Source organism: Macrobrachium rosenbergii, chromosome 1 (genome assembly GCF_040412425.1).
Source record: "Macrobrachium rosenbergii isolate ZJJX-2024 chromosome 1, ASM4041242v1, whole genome shotgun sequence".
In the NCBI taxonomy this organism is placed as follows: Eukaryota; Metazoa; Arthropoda; class Malacostraca; order Decapoda; family Palaemonidae; genus Macrobrachium; species Macrobrachium rosenbergii.
Window position 1 is genome coordinate 6,322,501 of NC_089741.1, and position 15,994 is coordinate 6,338,494.

A 15,994-nucleotide genomic window follows, 5' to 3' on the forward strand; every position below is an offset into this window, starting at 1 on the left:
GGCTACAACCCCATATATCTCCTACCTTTGGTGGTTTCCACACGCCATCGTACATGGCTCCATAGCCCTTTTCTAGGTGTTTTCCTGTTTTTGGACAGTGTATTTGTATCCAGAGCTGTTAGTACCCTCTAGATTTGCATTGCCTAGGTTGTACCGCTTACCGCCGCGGTAGCAGTCTTGGCAAAAGGTGGCTGTCTTCTTTGACTTTACAAGAAAGAGGCCCACCTCCCTTTGGGGCCATTTCCTCTCATTCAGTGGTACTCATCTGCCTTGGCATGCGCCGCATTATCCCATTCCGCTGGCACTCCACTCCTTAGCGCAGCAATGCTTAGCTTATATTGCTTATTACCACGATAGCAGCAGTAGTTTTGATTGATTGGCGTGCGCTAGCACACAGACGCACAGACATAAACATACACAATTACATATATATATATATATATATATATATATATATATATATATATATATATATATATATATATATATATATATATATATATATATATATTATATATATACTGTATATACATACATACATACATACATATATATATATATATATATATATATATATATATATATATATATATATATATATATATATATATATATCAAGGACAACATGCAGGAGGGGAAACTAAGATGGTGCGGACACCTACTGAGAAGAGAGGAAAACCATATTGAAAGGCGTACCATGAGAATGGAAGTGCAGGTTAGAAGACGAGGAAGGCCATGAAAGAGATGGAGAGATTGCGTGAGGGAAGACTTGAGAGAGAAGGCACTTGACGAAGTAGAGCTAGATGGAAGAGGCTTATCCAAACCAGCGACCCCGTATAGAAACGGTATATATATATATATATATATATATATATATATATATATATATATATATATATATATATATATATATATATATATATATATATATATATATATATATATATATATATATATATATATATATATATATATATATATATATATATATATATATATATATATATATATATATATATATATATATACACATACATACATACATACATACATACATACATACATACATACATACACACAGTTTTTGCTCTTTAAGTTATTTTTGAAAATATTTGTTTATTTAAGGTATTAATTCTGTGGCACGAGTTTCCAATTTGATGTAGCTTTTCTTCATAGTTTTTGTTACCATGATATCTTTGGTCATTAAATGCTTATACTGTCATTTTCTTGTAGTTTTATTAACTGGAAACTATGATTTTGTCTCCTCTGTGTTATTCGCTGTTGCCTCCTTCACATCGATGGTACAGTCTGGAAAAAAATTCCGACATCAGAATTTTTAGACGTTATTTAGACCTCTGTCGTTATCTCACGATGAGCTCTGCGGAGTCAAGGCACAGGCAGCCACAATTGGATCTGCAGTTCCGCTATTGATAGATGAAAAGGGCCTTCCTTATTCCCGCGCGGGATCTTCCCCTTAAGAGCAGCTCGGAAGGTCTATAGTATGTTAGTTTTTGATGTGTTGCTATGCACGGCTAGAAAATAGGACATATTTCGCCTAATAAAGGTTGCTGGCTTCCGACTGGCTTCTGCAAATCTGAGGTAAGTCTTGCGTTCTGTCGCTAAGGTCTGCGAAGATGATGTTGCCCTCATGCCTGGAGCCTCGATCCCGGATTCGTCGTCATCAAGGCTCTCGCTTCCCGCTCTTTAGGATAAATGGTGATGCACTCTGAACGTTTAGGTGGGCCGGTTTTCGTCATTTTATGGATACCGCGTCTGCAGTCATCAGTCTTCAGTGAGGGTCTTCATATCCGATGACGTTTGTTGTCGGTGCCAGTTCGCTGCTGTTGGTCTTTTGTCATGCCGTTCGGCGTCATGTTGAAAAAACGCGCCATGGTTTCTTTCATATTGCCGACACCTCCTAATGGTAGTTGAGGGGAGGGGGAGTGGGTTGTTAGGATGGCCTTTTGGTCATGTGAATTGATACACTTCATTGGTGTTGCCCGCGTGTTCCTTCGTCGGAGCTGTGCTGGTTTTCACCCCCGAGGCTGCCTTCATCAAGCTTAGGGGGCAGAAGATAAAGGCTAAAAATGTCTCAAGGAGAACCAGAGGTCATTGTTATGGATGTCTCCTACCGTTCTCACGCGTCCTTCGCCCAAAAACTTGGGTGTTTTAAAAAGGAGCCAGGTATGATTCATTTTTGTTTCGTTCACAATCTTATGTAATGCTCGTTATAGAATCATACTTGTAGATGAAAACATTTTGTGGAATGCAGTCAGCACTGTCATGTAATGCACATAACCTCTCTCTCTCTCTCTCTCTCTCTCTCTCTCTCTCTCTCTCTGTTGATTTTTAAATTTTGTTAACCGCCCCACAGAAGTTTTCATCCTAATCCACTGTATCGGGTAGAAACCTGTTTGTTATATTTGGTATACAGCAGAACTTGCATTTCAACAAGGTGTGACATTAAGGACAAAAAAAGGTGAAGGTTGAGGAAAGGAGTGATAGAATAACGCCACTGTACCATTAAACTGCTATATAAATGACAGAAAGCTGAAGAACAAAACAAATACATCAGTTTCGTTTTGTGATCAACGACGAAGCTGATGCGCATCGCGATTGGCTGAGACTAATGTACGTAGTAAAACCAAGGTAGCAGTCTTGTGCATGAGGTGGCAATGTAGTGAAGGCTAAGAGGGGCGGGGTATTGCAAGGGGCTAGGCTCTGTCTGAGGGGAGGGAAGGAGAGGCATGCAAGGTCATCTTGCTGAAGGCGCTCTGAAATCCTGCTCACTCAGTGCGATTGTTTACCTGAGCCCTTTAAAGGCAACTGGAGTTGGGTCTGGAAAGTTCCAGGTCTGTTTTGTGAGTTTTCCTTTCGGCTCTCGAGTTGGGGTTTTCAGTCCCGTGTAGTGTGGTGCCAGCTGTAACCACGGTCTAGAAAGGTTCTATCTGGATCGTGGCAGCCACCGTCTAGAAAGGTTCTATCTGGATCGTGGCAGCCACGGTCTAGAAAGGTTCTATCTGGATCGTGGCAGCCACCGTCTAGAAAGGTTCTATCTGGATCGTGGCAGCCACGGTCTAGAAAGGTTCTATCTGGATCGTGGCAGCCACGGTCTAGAAAGGTTCTATCTGGATCGTGGCAGCCACGGTCTAGATAGAACTGTACCCAACCATTGGTCTGGTGTTGTCACGAAATTACGAATGAGTGAGTCTGTCCGAGAGGGAGGGAGGGAGGGAGGGAGGGAGGGAGGGAGGGAGGGAGGGAATGGTGTGGTTCCATGGGGGAGGTGTGAGAGCTGAGGCTCCTGTCGGTCGGTGTTCATCTATGCTGATCGTGTGGCGCCACCGCACCGCCCTAGTCGCAGTCGTCCTCCCCATACCGACTTCTCGATATCTTAAGTCACCGAAACAACCCTTTTATTTCGTCTGCTGTCTCGTATGTCTCTCTGCTTTTCAGCGTAATTTATTGTATAATTTGGAAACAAGAGAATCTATGTCAGAAACTGCTCAAAATTTCACGAACCTGTTGCGAGTGCAACCTGTCTTGAGTCCTCACTCGAGTATTTTAATCTTAATTTTTGACCAATATCTGAAGTTACTGTGGGTTCTGAATTCAACTTTCCTTTGGCTTGTTATATCATTCACGGTTTGTTAGTCTTCGTATAACTTCTTTTTAATATATTTAGTTATCTGAAAAACAAAATCCTAACGTTACCTGGGTCACGACCTGACCCCAGCCTTCCATTGTTTTTGGTATGTACAGACATGCATATATATATATATATATATATATATATATATATATATATATATATATATATATATATATGTATATATTTACATAATATATACACAAATATACATATATGTATATGTACAAATGTACATATATTATATATGTATGTATGTATGTATGTATGTATGTATGTATGTATGTATGTATGTATGTATGTATATATATATGTATATATATGTATATATATATATATACATACATACATACATACATACATACACATACGTATAACTGAATCACGAAAATATGGAACATGATGAATATATAAATAAAGATAAAATCCACGAAGGAAACGGAAACACTGGAGTGCTGCGAGGCCTTTCGACACTACGTCCTTTACTTAGCAGACTGAAAAAATATAAAAGTAAGTTTACAAAGAAAGCTCATATAAATGACAGATGGGGATTATAAAGGAAACATATGTACCTGGAACCCAACACAATTGAAGAATTAGTAGAACTGCCAAAACAGGGTTAAATATTTAAGAGGTTTTACAAAAGATTAGGATCAACCGTTCAGAAGCAGGGACAGGACAATTAAAAGATCATACAGGGTCGTGACTGACCACCTAAAAAATTTTAGTACAACAAAATAATTCTCTTTTTTGTAAACAATAATAACTTTTTGCAAGATGAACATTTTTACAAATAAAAAATTATATTAAACATACGGATACATAGAAAATATATAACAAGTAACTAACTTGTAATAAAGTCAGTGATTTTATCTTTTAGGTCATTCTTGAACGTTTTTCTAATACAAGGGTCCAAAGAATACATGCCAGTGCTAAGATTAAAATTACAACTGGAAGTAAGCTGGATAATAGCGGACTCCAATAGATTTCTTGAAGAGAAATCTTTCGATCTGGCAATCACTGAACTTTCAGTCCAATTTATCCTGTGAGAGTTTTCACTTAAGTGAATGAATATAGCATTGGATGCTTGTCCAGTTTTGATTGAATTCTTATGTTGCTTAATACGTACATCTAAATCTTTGCTAGATTGGCCAATATAAAAAGAGGGGCAATCCAAACATGGAATTTTTTATATTATGTTGTTGTTTTCTGTAGGGCTATTTTTTTATTAACATTCTTTTGAGTGTGTTATTATAAGAAAAAACGAGGTTTACATTAAAAGGTTTTAACAATGATTTTACGTTTTCAAAACCACTAAAATAAGGCAAGCTAAGAATGTTCTTAGGGTTTCTTTCTTCATGTTACTTTCACTATAAAACTTTCTGTGGGCTTTGTTATAACAAATATCGTGTATCTGTGAAGGATAACATAAATCTGTCCCTATTTTTCTTATGTATTCAGTTCCTTGATCCAAATACTAGGGACTGACATTGCGCGAGGCTCGTAAAAACATAGAGGAAAAATTTGATATTTTGATGTTAAGGTGATGGCCTGAATAAAAATGGACATCAGTTAAGTTGTTGGTTGGTTTCTTATAAATACTGAATTTACATTGAAATGGTTCTCTATGTATTAAAACATCTAAGAAAGGGAGGCAATTGTCTTTTTCTAATTCTAACGTAAACTTAATGGATGGTACCTGGTTATTCAAATTACAGAGTAAATCATTTACATCAATACCAGCAGGCAAAACAGCTAAAATATCGTCAACATACCTATACCACTTTAAAGGAGTATAAATGATATTCGGTATATAACGTTTTTCAAAGAATTCCATCTACAAGTTTGAGAGGAGTGGAGATAAAGGGTTGCCCATTGCCATACCAAATATTTGTTGGTAAAATGCACCATTGAATATAAACTTCCAATCACAAATGCACATCCTAGTGCATGGAATTATTTGAAAAACGTTATGTACCTAATATCATTTATACTCCTTTAAAAGTGGTTTAGGTATGTTGACGATATTTTAGCTGTTTTGCCTGCTGGTATTGATGTAAAAATGATTTACTGTATATTATATATATATATATATATATATATATATATATATATATATATATATATATATATATATATATATATATATATATATATATATATATAGTCATACTTCGAACTTACACAAGGTTAGGTTCCAGAACCCCTCGCAGTGTGAATTTTTCGCTTAAGTTTGGCATGGTCTCTAAAAATGCTAATAAATGCTTATTTCTAAAGTTTAAACATTAAATATGACCCTAATCATGCTCCCAAATTATTAAGTTAACTTTTAAATGGAATTAAAGTTACTGTAATTTCATTTAAAAGATAGCTTAATACATTGCCCTTAAAAAAGAGAAATAAATGGTTTACATTAAAATTGAGAGTTGTAAGGGAATTTCTCTCTCTCTCTCTCTCTCTCTCTCTCTCTCTCTCTCTCTCTCTCTCTCTCTCTCTCTCTCTCTCTCTCCTTCCAACTGATCTATTTTTAGAATTGTCTCAACCTCTTTTTTACAACTTCTTTATTCTGCGTTACTTTCTCTTTGTTCCGAAATGCTTTTTCATGAACAAACAGTGTTTTATATTTTGACTAATACAACTCTTAGTTATTATGTCTCTGTGTTTTAGAACGTATTTGCAACACTAGCACATTTACACTTCGTAGACGATACAGGTCAAATTAGATCAATTTAAACTATCTACTGTACAGGTAAAGACGTACAGAGAATTAATAAGTTGTAAAAATGTGTGAGCCCTAACTATGAATGAGAGAGAGAGAGAGAGAGAGAGAGAGAGAGAGAGAGAGAGAGAGAGAGAGAGAGAGAGAGAGAGAACCAACACAAATGGTAAAGAATCGCCTGGTTCAAGGGTTGTCCTTAATTAAGAGAGTGAAATTATTTATCAATTATTACGGAGACTGAGAGAACAACACACGAGAGAGAGAGAGAGAGAGACAGAGATTGTCCTTACTTGAAATGTCAAGTTATATTATTTATGAATTATTATGGAGAGAGAGAGAGAGAGTTAGCTTAATACATTACCCTTAAAAACCCTTAAAAAAAAAAAGAAATAAATGGTTGACTTAAGAATATAGTGTGTGACTCTCTCCCCCATTCCACCAATCTATTTTTAGACGTCTTCTCAACCTCGTTTTTACAAACTTTTTTATTCTGTCACTTTCTCTTTGTTCTGAAATGCTTTGTGTCTCTATGTTTTAGAACTGCACATTTACAGTTTGTAAATGTTATAGGGAAAATTAGATAAATTCAAAATTATCTACTGTACAGTTGAAGACATACAGAGAAACAGTGCTGTAATACGTAGGTTGGCTAACTTCGAACGAGAGAGAGAGAGAGAGAGAGAGAGAGAGAGAGAGAGAGAGAGAGAGAGAGAGAGAGAGAAACAGTTGTCCTTACTTAAGAGAGTGAAATTTTTTATGAATTATTACGGACACACACACACACCAACACACAGAAATTACAATAAAAATTTGACCACTGATTAGCAACACTCCCATTCTTGTCATGTTAAATGACATGTCTGACAGCTTTTGCCTTCCACCTTCTTACAAAAGATGAGGGAAGAATTTGTTTGTTCAAGATAATGCGAATTTTCTATTACAGTATTATTATTATTATTATATTATTATTATTATTTAATTTTATTAATCTTATTAATATTTGCAAATTAGTACATATTATTACGTAAAAAGTTTATCATACAAATAAACATGCCTGTTTACATGTACCATAAAAATTCATCTCGCTAAAAGAGAGAGAGAGAGAGAGAGAGAGAGAGAGAGAGAGAGAGAGAGAGAGAGAGAGAGAGAGAGAGAGAATTATTACTTTTAATAATATTTAATGTTATTTAATTTACACATAAAAGCTTGAAAACTTATAAATTACATAAAAAAAATTAAACAAACACTTTTGCAGGGTTTCTCAGTGTTCGGAAATGTTCACGTGTCTGTGAAAAACTCGTGTATGATCATTAGTTAGGTTCCAATGAAAAATTCGTGTGTCTGTGAATTCGTGCAACTCGAATCGCGCAAGTTCGAGGTACTACTGTAAGTAGAATTCACAATCTGAAAAAATTTACTATTACTTGAAAACAACATAAGATTTAATTAGTTCTTTAACAAGATTAATTCACAAAAAAATTTTATTTATCAAGAAATCACATTAACTAAGCAAAATTCAAACTATTAAGATTTACTCCAAATTTGAAAAAGAAATCTTATCAAGTGAAAATCAAAACAAGTATGCAATGTTAAAGTATCAACACATATAAAGTGCTAATTAAATAAATGTTAAATCACCAACACAAAAATTTGGGTAAAACTATGAAATTGTAAACACACAAAAGAAATGTAAAAACAAGAACATATAAAAATGCACAAAAAGTTTATCAACAATAATTTCAAGAAGGCAAAATTCTCTTTAAAGATTATATCTACCATTTTACCATGGTAAAACATAAGTTAAAACCACTTTACCTTGTAAAGTCCCTGCCAAGCGGGTTTTCTATGGTGAACCGCCCGTTTTCTACAATAATGCTCCTACGAGATTGGGTCAAGCAAAATTAGCCTTATTTTTCCTGTGTAAATACGTCTTCTACTTCTTCTTTTAACGTGCTTTTCCCATTTTTGTATGGGGTAAGCACGATGCCTTCTTTTGAAGGACTTTTGATTTGGCTTTGGGGTAGACCGTAGTCTTGATTGGCTGCCCTGCCTGACATCGCTTAGACCCCGGTAGCGTATGTTACATGTATCATACCAGACCCAATGCCCTTTCTCCCAGCAGCGAGAAGTTGTTGCGCTGGTAGGTCGAGACGTGTGAGGTGTTTGTTATGTTTTTAGATGTTGTAGTATCTACTACTAATTCATTTGTATCTGTTTTCTTTGCACATGTTTTAGAATGTTATGTCAGTTCTTGTTAACTTACCATTTATGTTACTTGTATTTATCCATTATAATTAATACCAAGAGTAATTGAACTCGGGTCACCTGATTTCTATTGTATTCCTCTGTGTGACATCCGCACGCCGCTTTATAAGCGGCCTGCGTTCTGAATAAACCAGCAGTACTTGTTCTCCTGCTCATTATTTTACACCTCTTATAGTGGGTGTGTCCAGGTGCTCTCAGCCGGTTCGGTGTCCCGGACCACATAACCACTGACAGGGGCCCTGCCTTCCTGTTTGAGCTGTGGTCACCCCTGGCACGCCTGCTGGGGACCTCTCACCACACCACCACTGCCTGCAACCCTGCAGCCAACGGATTGGTGGAGAGATTCCACAGGTCCCTGAAGGTGTCCCTCATGGCCCGCTGCACCACCGAGGATTGGAAGTACCAGCTGCCTTGGGTCCTCCTCGGACTGAGGACCGCCCCCAGAGCCAGTGGCCACCCGTCCGCAGCAGAGAAAGTCTATGGGGAGCCCCTTGTAGTTCCGGGCAAACTCGTCACGGGAGATCGCCACAACCCGTCAGTCCAGAGGCTCCGCAACATAGTCGGGAAGTTCGCCCCCTGCCAGCGGACATGTACCGATAGGTCAGCAACCTTCACGCCTCCTGGCCTGTCCTCCACCACCCACGTCTTCGTCAGGAACGACGCCATCAGCCCTCCACTAACCAGGCTCTACAGGGGGCCCTTCCGCGTGCTCAAGCGGAACACCAAAGCATTCCGCATCGTCCTGCACGGGATGGACGACTGGGTGTCAGTTGACCGTCTCAAGCCCGCCCTGTTGGAGGATGCCACAGACGATACCACGCAGCGCCCTCCGCAAGAACTGTCGCCTCTGCAGCCGAGCCACCCCAAAAGAAAGTCGCATGGCTGGCCCCCGGAAGCACCCAGCCAGCGCCACAGCCAGCTGCTCTCGCTCACACCGCACCCCCAGCTGACTTTGCAGAGCCGCGGCACTCTCCAATGGCCCAGCAGATACCTAGTTTAATCAGACGTTACCCACACCTTGGAGGAGGGGGTGGTATTTGTAAAGTCCCCGCTAATCGGGTTTTCTATGGTGAACCGCCCGTTTTCTACGATAACGCTCCTACAAGATTGGGTCAAGCAACATTAGCCATATTTTTCCTGTGTAAATACGTATCTACTACTAATTCATTTGTATCTGTTTTCTTTGCACATGTGTTAGAATGTTATGTCAATTCTTGTTAACTTACCTTTTATGTTACTTGTATTTATCCATTATAATAAATACCGGGAGTAATTGACCACGGGTCACCTGATTTCTATTGTATTCCTCTGTGTGACATCTGCACGCCGCTTTATTAGCGGCCTGCGTTCTGAATAAACCAGCAGTACTTGTTCTCCTGCTCATTATTTTGCACCTCTTATAACCTTATACAAGCTTCTGAACACTTTTACACAACTCCTTTTTTGCTTTAGCAGTATACACTTTTACCTAAGGCCTGTTACACTCTTTTCTTATATCAGATCCTACCAATGGAGCATTAAATATTATTAACAGTTTCCAAAAACTTATATGTTTGGGAGAGTGACGAAAAATCTTACACTCTTCTGAATGAAGAGAGAGAGAGAGAGAGAGAGAGAGAGAGAGAGAGAGAGAGAGAGAGAGAGAGAGAGAGAGAGAGAGACCAACCTAACTTTGCCAGGTCTCTGTCTGAACTGATTAGTTTTACCAAAAATTTTCTATGAGGTTAAACCTGGGTTGCCAGTTAGGCATTTTTAAAAATTGGTCACCCTGGAAGAAACAGGAATAAACAGTTTCTTCTTCTCCAACAGGAATAAACTGAATTTCTTCCTTTCCAACAGGAATAAACAGATAATTTATTCTCTTGCTCAGAGAGCTATATAGGCCTGCCCCTTATCTGTACGATCAACAAGGGTTTTCCTGTTTGAACACTTGTGCAAACACAGAGGCGAACCAGCGATGTCCTCACCCTGGTCAACAAATATTATCAGGCCTGTCACCTCTTCCCCCTTTAACTGATAACTTAAGTGGCGTAGGGTCTCTCTCGCATAAAGGATTTCCTGTGGCCACCGACTGACACCTGATCAAACATTCAGCTGTGTACACAATAGTCTACAGGAAGATGTATGTTATCACACAGCCAACCAACCCTTTTAGATCTGAGGCCTGATATCTCAATACACAGCATATGACAAGCACAAGAGAAAACATACCCAAATTACAAAAACATATTAATTTTACAGAAAACACACATATGATGGATTCCATGTACATAATTTTTCCTTTGTAATCCCCATCTGTCATTTATATGAGCTTTCTTTGTAAACTAACTTTTATATTTCGTCAGTCTGCTAAGTAAAGGATGACAAGAGTGGAAAGGCCTCGCAGCACTCCAGTGTTTCCCTTTCCTTTGTGGATTTTATCTTTACACACACACACACACACACACACACACACACACACACACACACACACACACACACACACACACACACACACACACAAAAAAGCTCATATAAATGACAGATGGGGATTACAAAGGAAAAATTATGTACATGGAATCCAACACAACTGAAGAATTAGTAGAACTGCCAAAATAGGGTTAAATATCTAAGAGGTTTTACAAAGGATTAGGATCAACCGTTCAGAAGCAGGGACTGGACAATTAAAAGGTTATACAAGGGGGTGACTGACCACCAAAAAATATTAGTACAACAAAATACTTTCCTTTTTTGTAATCAATAACAATTTTTGCAAGATGAGCATTTTTATAAATAAAAAATTTTATTAAACATACGAATACATAGAAAATATATATACATTGAAAATATATATAAGTTAACTAATTTGTACTTGAGTCAGTGATTTTGTCTTTTAGGTCATTTTTCTCGTGGTCAGGTCAGCAATGTGACCTCCTTGTGATTATGATGATACGGGTTCGTATCCCGCGACTGGACATCACAGCCACTTCAATTTCTTGCGTTTGGATCATAAGGCTCTGTAGTGACAAGCGTATCCAAAAAAGCATGAAAAATTCGAGAAGTTAAGAGGGCATTGTGGCTATTATAATTACAGATATATATGTATGTATATATGTATGTATGAATGTGTATTATGGATTACGAGGGGGTGACTGCATTTTCACTTTACTGATCTTAGCCTTATAAAAACCCCTCATATGACCACAAACAGAATAATTAAAAGAACACTTAAGGTTAGGAAGGTCTCCAAGTGAGAATATGTTTCTTAGCACTGGTTTATTTTACACATACAACATGGTAGGTTCAACAGTGGGAGTGATTGACAAATCTCACTAAAATAATAAGATGTAAAAAAGGGCGCAGCAGGAATTCACTGAGCTGATAAATAACACATCAGTTGTACATGTAAATGGCCACTGTAAGTGGTCTGTAAGCCATTCGGCAATGCAGTTATATCATCCTCGGTACGGGTGGATTCTTCAGGCAATTGGTAACACAGGTTCAACGGCTACTTAGGTAACTTGCACTGATAACACTCCTGGAAGTGAAATAATTCCAGATAAGACTATTGATGAAGTACTATCTAAAATTGAGTTAATGCACAATTTGGAGGGTTTGGCCTTACTCTACTACCTTCTTGGCAAGGGGCATGAGTTACGTTATGCACTGTTCAAGGAATTACACACTGGATATAACAAGTTCACTGTTCAAGTCGAAGAGATAAAGAGTTTACTTGAGTGGTGAAATGCAAAGGAAAGATGATAAAAAATGAGTCAAAGAAAAATAACACTGGCTGACATTTCCCTTCAGGGGGCATACCGTGTTTGCTTCCTGGTACAGTTTCCATGCACAACTTTTAAGTTGACAAGATCAAGGTTCCTCCTGGGCGATGTCTGGTAATGGGGTCATGATCAATCCAGTGTCAGTGAAAATGAGTTCCCACATGCCCATGGTTCGATACTCAGATGGACAGAGATTCGCCATGGTGACAGACAGACTAACATGCGATGTAGAGCGCTTGTTTCTTATAAGGGCTTATATGTTGCTTGGGGCTTGGTTCAGGTGCTGTCGCCGGCCATGACTTGCAGATTAGAGAAACGGTCTTGGGCCAGTAAATAGAGGAAAAAGCAGCGGGAGTATAATTAAATTTTAGGACTCCTTATCAGATTGAAATAGTAGATTGGTGAATTTTAATATTTTTCTTAGGTAAAGGTTTAATTTACTGACCTCTTTACTTCCAAAATCGTAACTGTTAGTGCTTCAGATGCAACTCATAAATATTGTGTTTAAATATATAAATTTTCTTTTCAGACTCTACAAAAACTGAGGGCGAAGGTTTTTATGGAGAAGAGACTCGCGGGAAGACGATGGGGAAAGTCAGCCAAAGGAGCTCTCTGGTGTCACCTAGACGCAGGGTCTTGAAGAGTAAGTGTGTTTGCAGACAAAAGAAAAAGTGATTTTCCAGTTTTGTTTCATGAAAAGCTGTAAATATTTGTGCTTACAGTTGGTAAGAAAAAGATAGGCAAAAAGGGAATGTATTATACTGTATGCTATATTTTATTTTATCAGGATACTATATACACTTTAAATTGTCTCAGCACATTTTACCGTTTCGTCTTTGTTTGATCCAGGCTAGGTAGGCATGATCCTCGTAGTATTTCAATAATTTGATGCTGTTATAGAATGTGACTAGCATAAAAATAGCCATTCTCGTCTGAAGATTTTCTAGTGCTTTGTTTTGAACACGTGTACGAGGCAATTCGAAACTCACGAAACGAGAGTGAATGTGTAGTTCCATGTTTAATCAAGAAAAATACAGTCAGGTTGTCCCTACATGTTTCCCTCAAATTTTGTTGCTTTTATTCTGAATACTAAAGATCTAAGAGAAGTCGAAGTAGTGACGAGTTTTGACTGTAGTAAGTAACAAAGACCAGTTATTACAAGTAAGTGTAGGGCACTAAACCCGCACCGTCCAGATCTTTTCATTAGCTGTTTCATTTACTACTTGTAGCTCGTTTCAAATTTTAGGTGTCATTCTTGATTACAGAATCACTTTTGAAAGACATCTCCTGTCTATCTCTTCTTTAACTATGATTAACACACATAACAGTACACAAGAGAATATATTTTATCACTGTTGATATTTCATCTCTTATCACCGTAAAAATATTTAAAATGCTTATTTCATATGTAGGCAAAGCAAAACCAAACAGGCTGTACCAAGTTCACCGACGGCATTGAATAAGTTTGTGCATATGTTTGAACCCTACAGAATTTAATGCATTTATAATTTGATTTTTAAAACTAAAAAATGAGAATACGCAGTAAGAATATAAATGAGAATACTATAGCATAAAATATAAAGAAAATAGTGTAAGAGTGTGTGTGTTACTGTATTAGGCTTTAATGTGAACATAACTGTTTCCCTCTCTCTCTCTCCACTGTATATCAGTATTGTACACATCCTTTAATGAAATATCAGTTACTGCACCATAAACAAAAAAACATAAAATTAAACAAACCCAGGAAGTTCATGACTCCATCGAATGAGTATATGCTACGTAGGTAGCATACATGTTGCCATATTTTGTTTGCTTTGATTTACTGTACCGTACTTCATTGCAAGTTTAGTTGACTCTGTGATTATCACATATATTGTAACAGTACACAAGAGAATAGTTTAACACTGTTGATGTTTCACCTTTAATCACTGTAAAGATATTTAAAATCCGAATTTCATATGTAGGCAACACAAAACCAAACAACTGTAGCAAGTTCTCCAATGTCATGGAATGAGTGTGTGCATACATACGTACCCTACATATTTATCTTTTGGGTTGAGAGAATAAAAAATGAGAAAATACAGTAAAAATATCAACGAGAATACTGTAGCATAAAATATAGATAAAAAAGTATAGGAGCCCTTAGACGTTGATGTAAACGTGCCTCTCTCTCTCTCTCTCTCTCTCTCTCTCTCTCTCTCTCTCTCTCTCTCTCTCTCTCTCTCTCTCTCTCTCTCTCTGGTAGCTTACACACAGGATTGCTTTCATATTTTGGTTTGAAAAAATAAATAATGAGAAAATACAACAAAAATGTAAGTGAGAATACTGCAGCATAAAACAAAGAAAAAAGTGAAGGAGTGTGTGTTACTGTACTTTGATGCAAACATACCTTGGTTATTTATAACTGAATCACGAAAATATGGAATGTGATGAATATATAAATACAGGCAGTCCCCGGTTTACGACGGGGGTTCCATTTTTACGCCGCGTCGTAAACCGAAAAATCGTCGAAAATCGTCAAAAATCTTAAGAAAACCTTACTTTTAATGTTTTGGGTGTATTGAAAACGATGTAAACTGCATTTTTATTGAGTTTTTCATCAAAAAAACCTCAAAATTTTTATTATTCTGCCGTTTTGGAGCCATATTCCCTCCATCGGATTGGCGTACGATGCGTCGTAACCCTGGAACATGTGTCGTAAACCGGGAAATAATTTTTGATGAATATATTTGAAAAGCGTCGTAACCTCGGAACGTCGTAAGCCGGACTCGTCGTAAACCGGGGACTACCTGTACAGGCAATGCCACGAAGGAAAGTGAAAAAAATGGAGTGGTGCTAGGCCTTTCGACGTACTGTCCTTTACTTAGCAGACTTATAGGAATATAAAAAGAAGCTTACAAAGAAAGCTCGTGTAAATGACAGATGGAAATTATGTACCTGGAATCCAACGCAGTTGAGGAATTAGTAGACCTATCAAAACAGGGGTAAATATTAAAGAGGTTTTACGAAAGATTAGGCCCAACAACTTGGCAGTAGGGTCAAGTGAATTAAAAGATTGTACCAGGAAAGATACTGACCACCAAAAAATTACCGTGGAAAGAATAAGCTGAATACATGTTATGAAGTATAACTCAGTAATTCTCCTTATGGTAAACAATTACAATTTTTGCAAAGTGAACATTTTCACAAAAATATATATTAAGTGCTGACTTCATAAGGCCCCATTATAAAGTAAGTGTTTTTAACTACCTTATGAATGAAGGGATTTGCTTCAAATTTTTACCACTTATTCTTCACCTAATAATGAAAATTTTCATACTGGAAAATTTAGAAATTCGACTTCTAAGCTAATTTTTTTATAGCGTAGTAGCTGTCTTGTCCTCAAGGAGTTACCTTCCATGGTCTACCAGAGCTCCATGGTGACCAAACTAATATCAAAGGATTCTCTTCTAGTTGGTCTTTTGGCCAGGTATTGTGTCGTAATGATTAACATTATAATACACATGATAGAGTATACTGTATAATGAACTCAAAGATAAGAGAGCACTTTCCCTTATCTTCAGCGAAGCTGAACCCAGGTTTTCCAACATCAAGAGAACG

The 15,994-nt window shown here is 37.5% G+C and overlaps 1 protein-coding gene across 5 annotated transcripts in view; it reads left to right on the forward strand.

Annotated features, from left to right (window-relative positions):
* The window catches only part of NFAT (NFAT nuclear factor), a 240,675-nt gene that overhangs the window by 111,927 nt on the left and 112,754 nt on the right, over positions 1–15,994 (forward strand). For all 5 annotated transcript variants that reach the window (XM_067124167.1, XM_067125575.1, XM_067123543.1 and 2 more), the window contains one exon: positions 12,924–13,037. In XM_067124167.1, coding sequence (XP_066980268.1) covers positions 12,980–13,037 — 58 coding nt within the window. In that variant the 5' untranslated portion in view covers positions 12,924–12,979. The remainder of the gene's footprint in view (positions 1–12,923; positions 13,038–15,994) is intronic.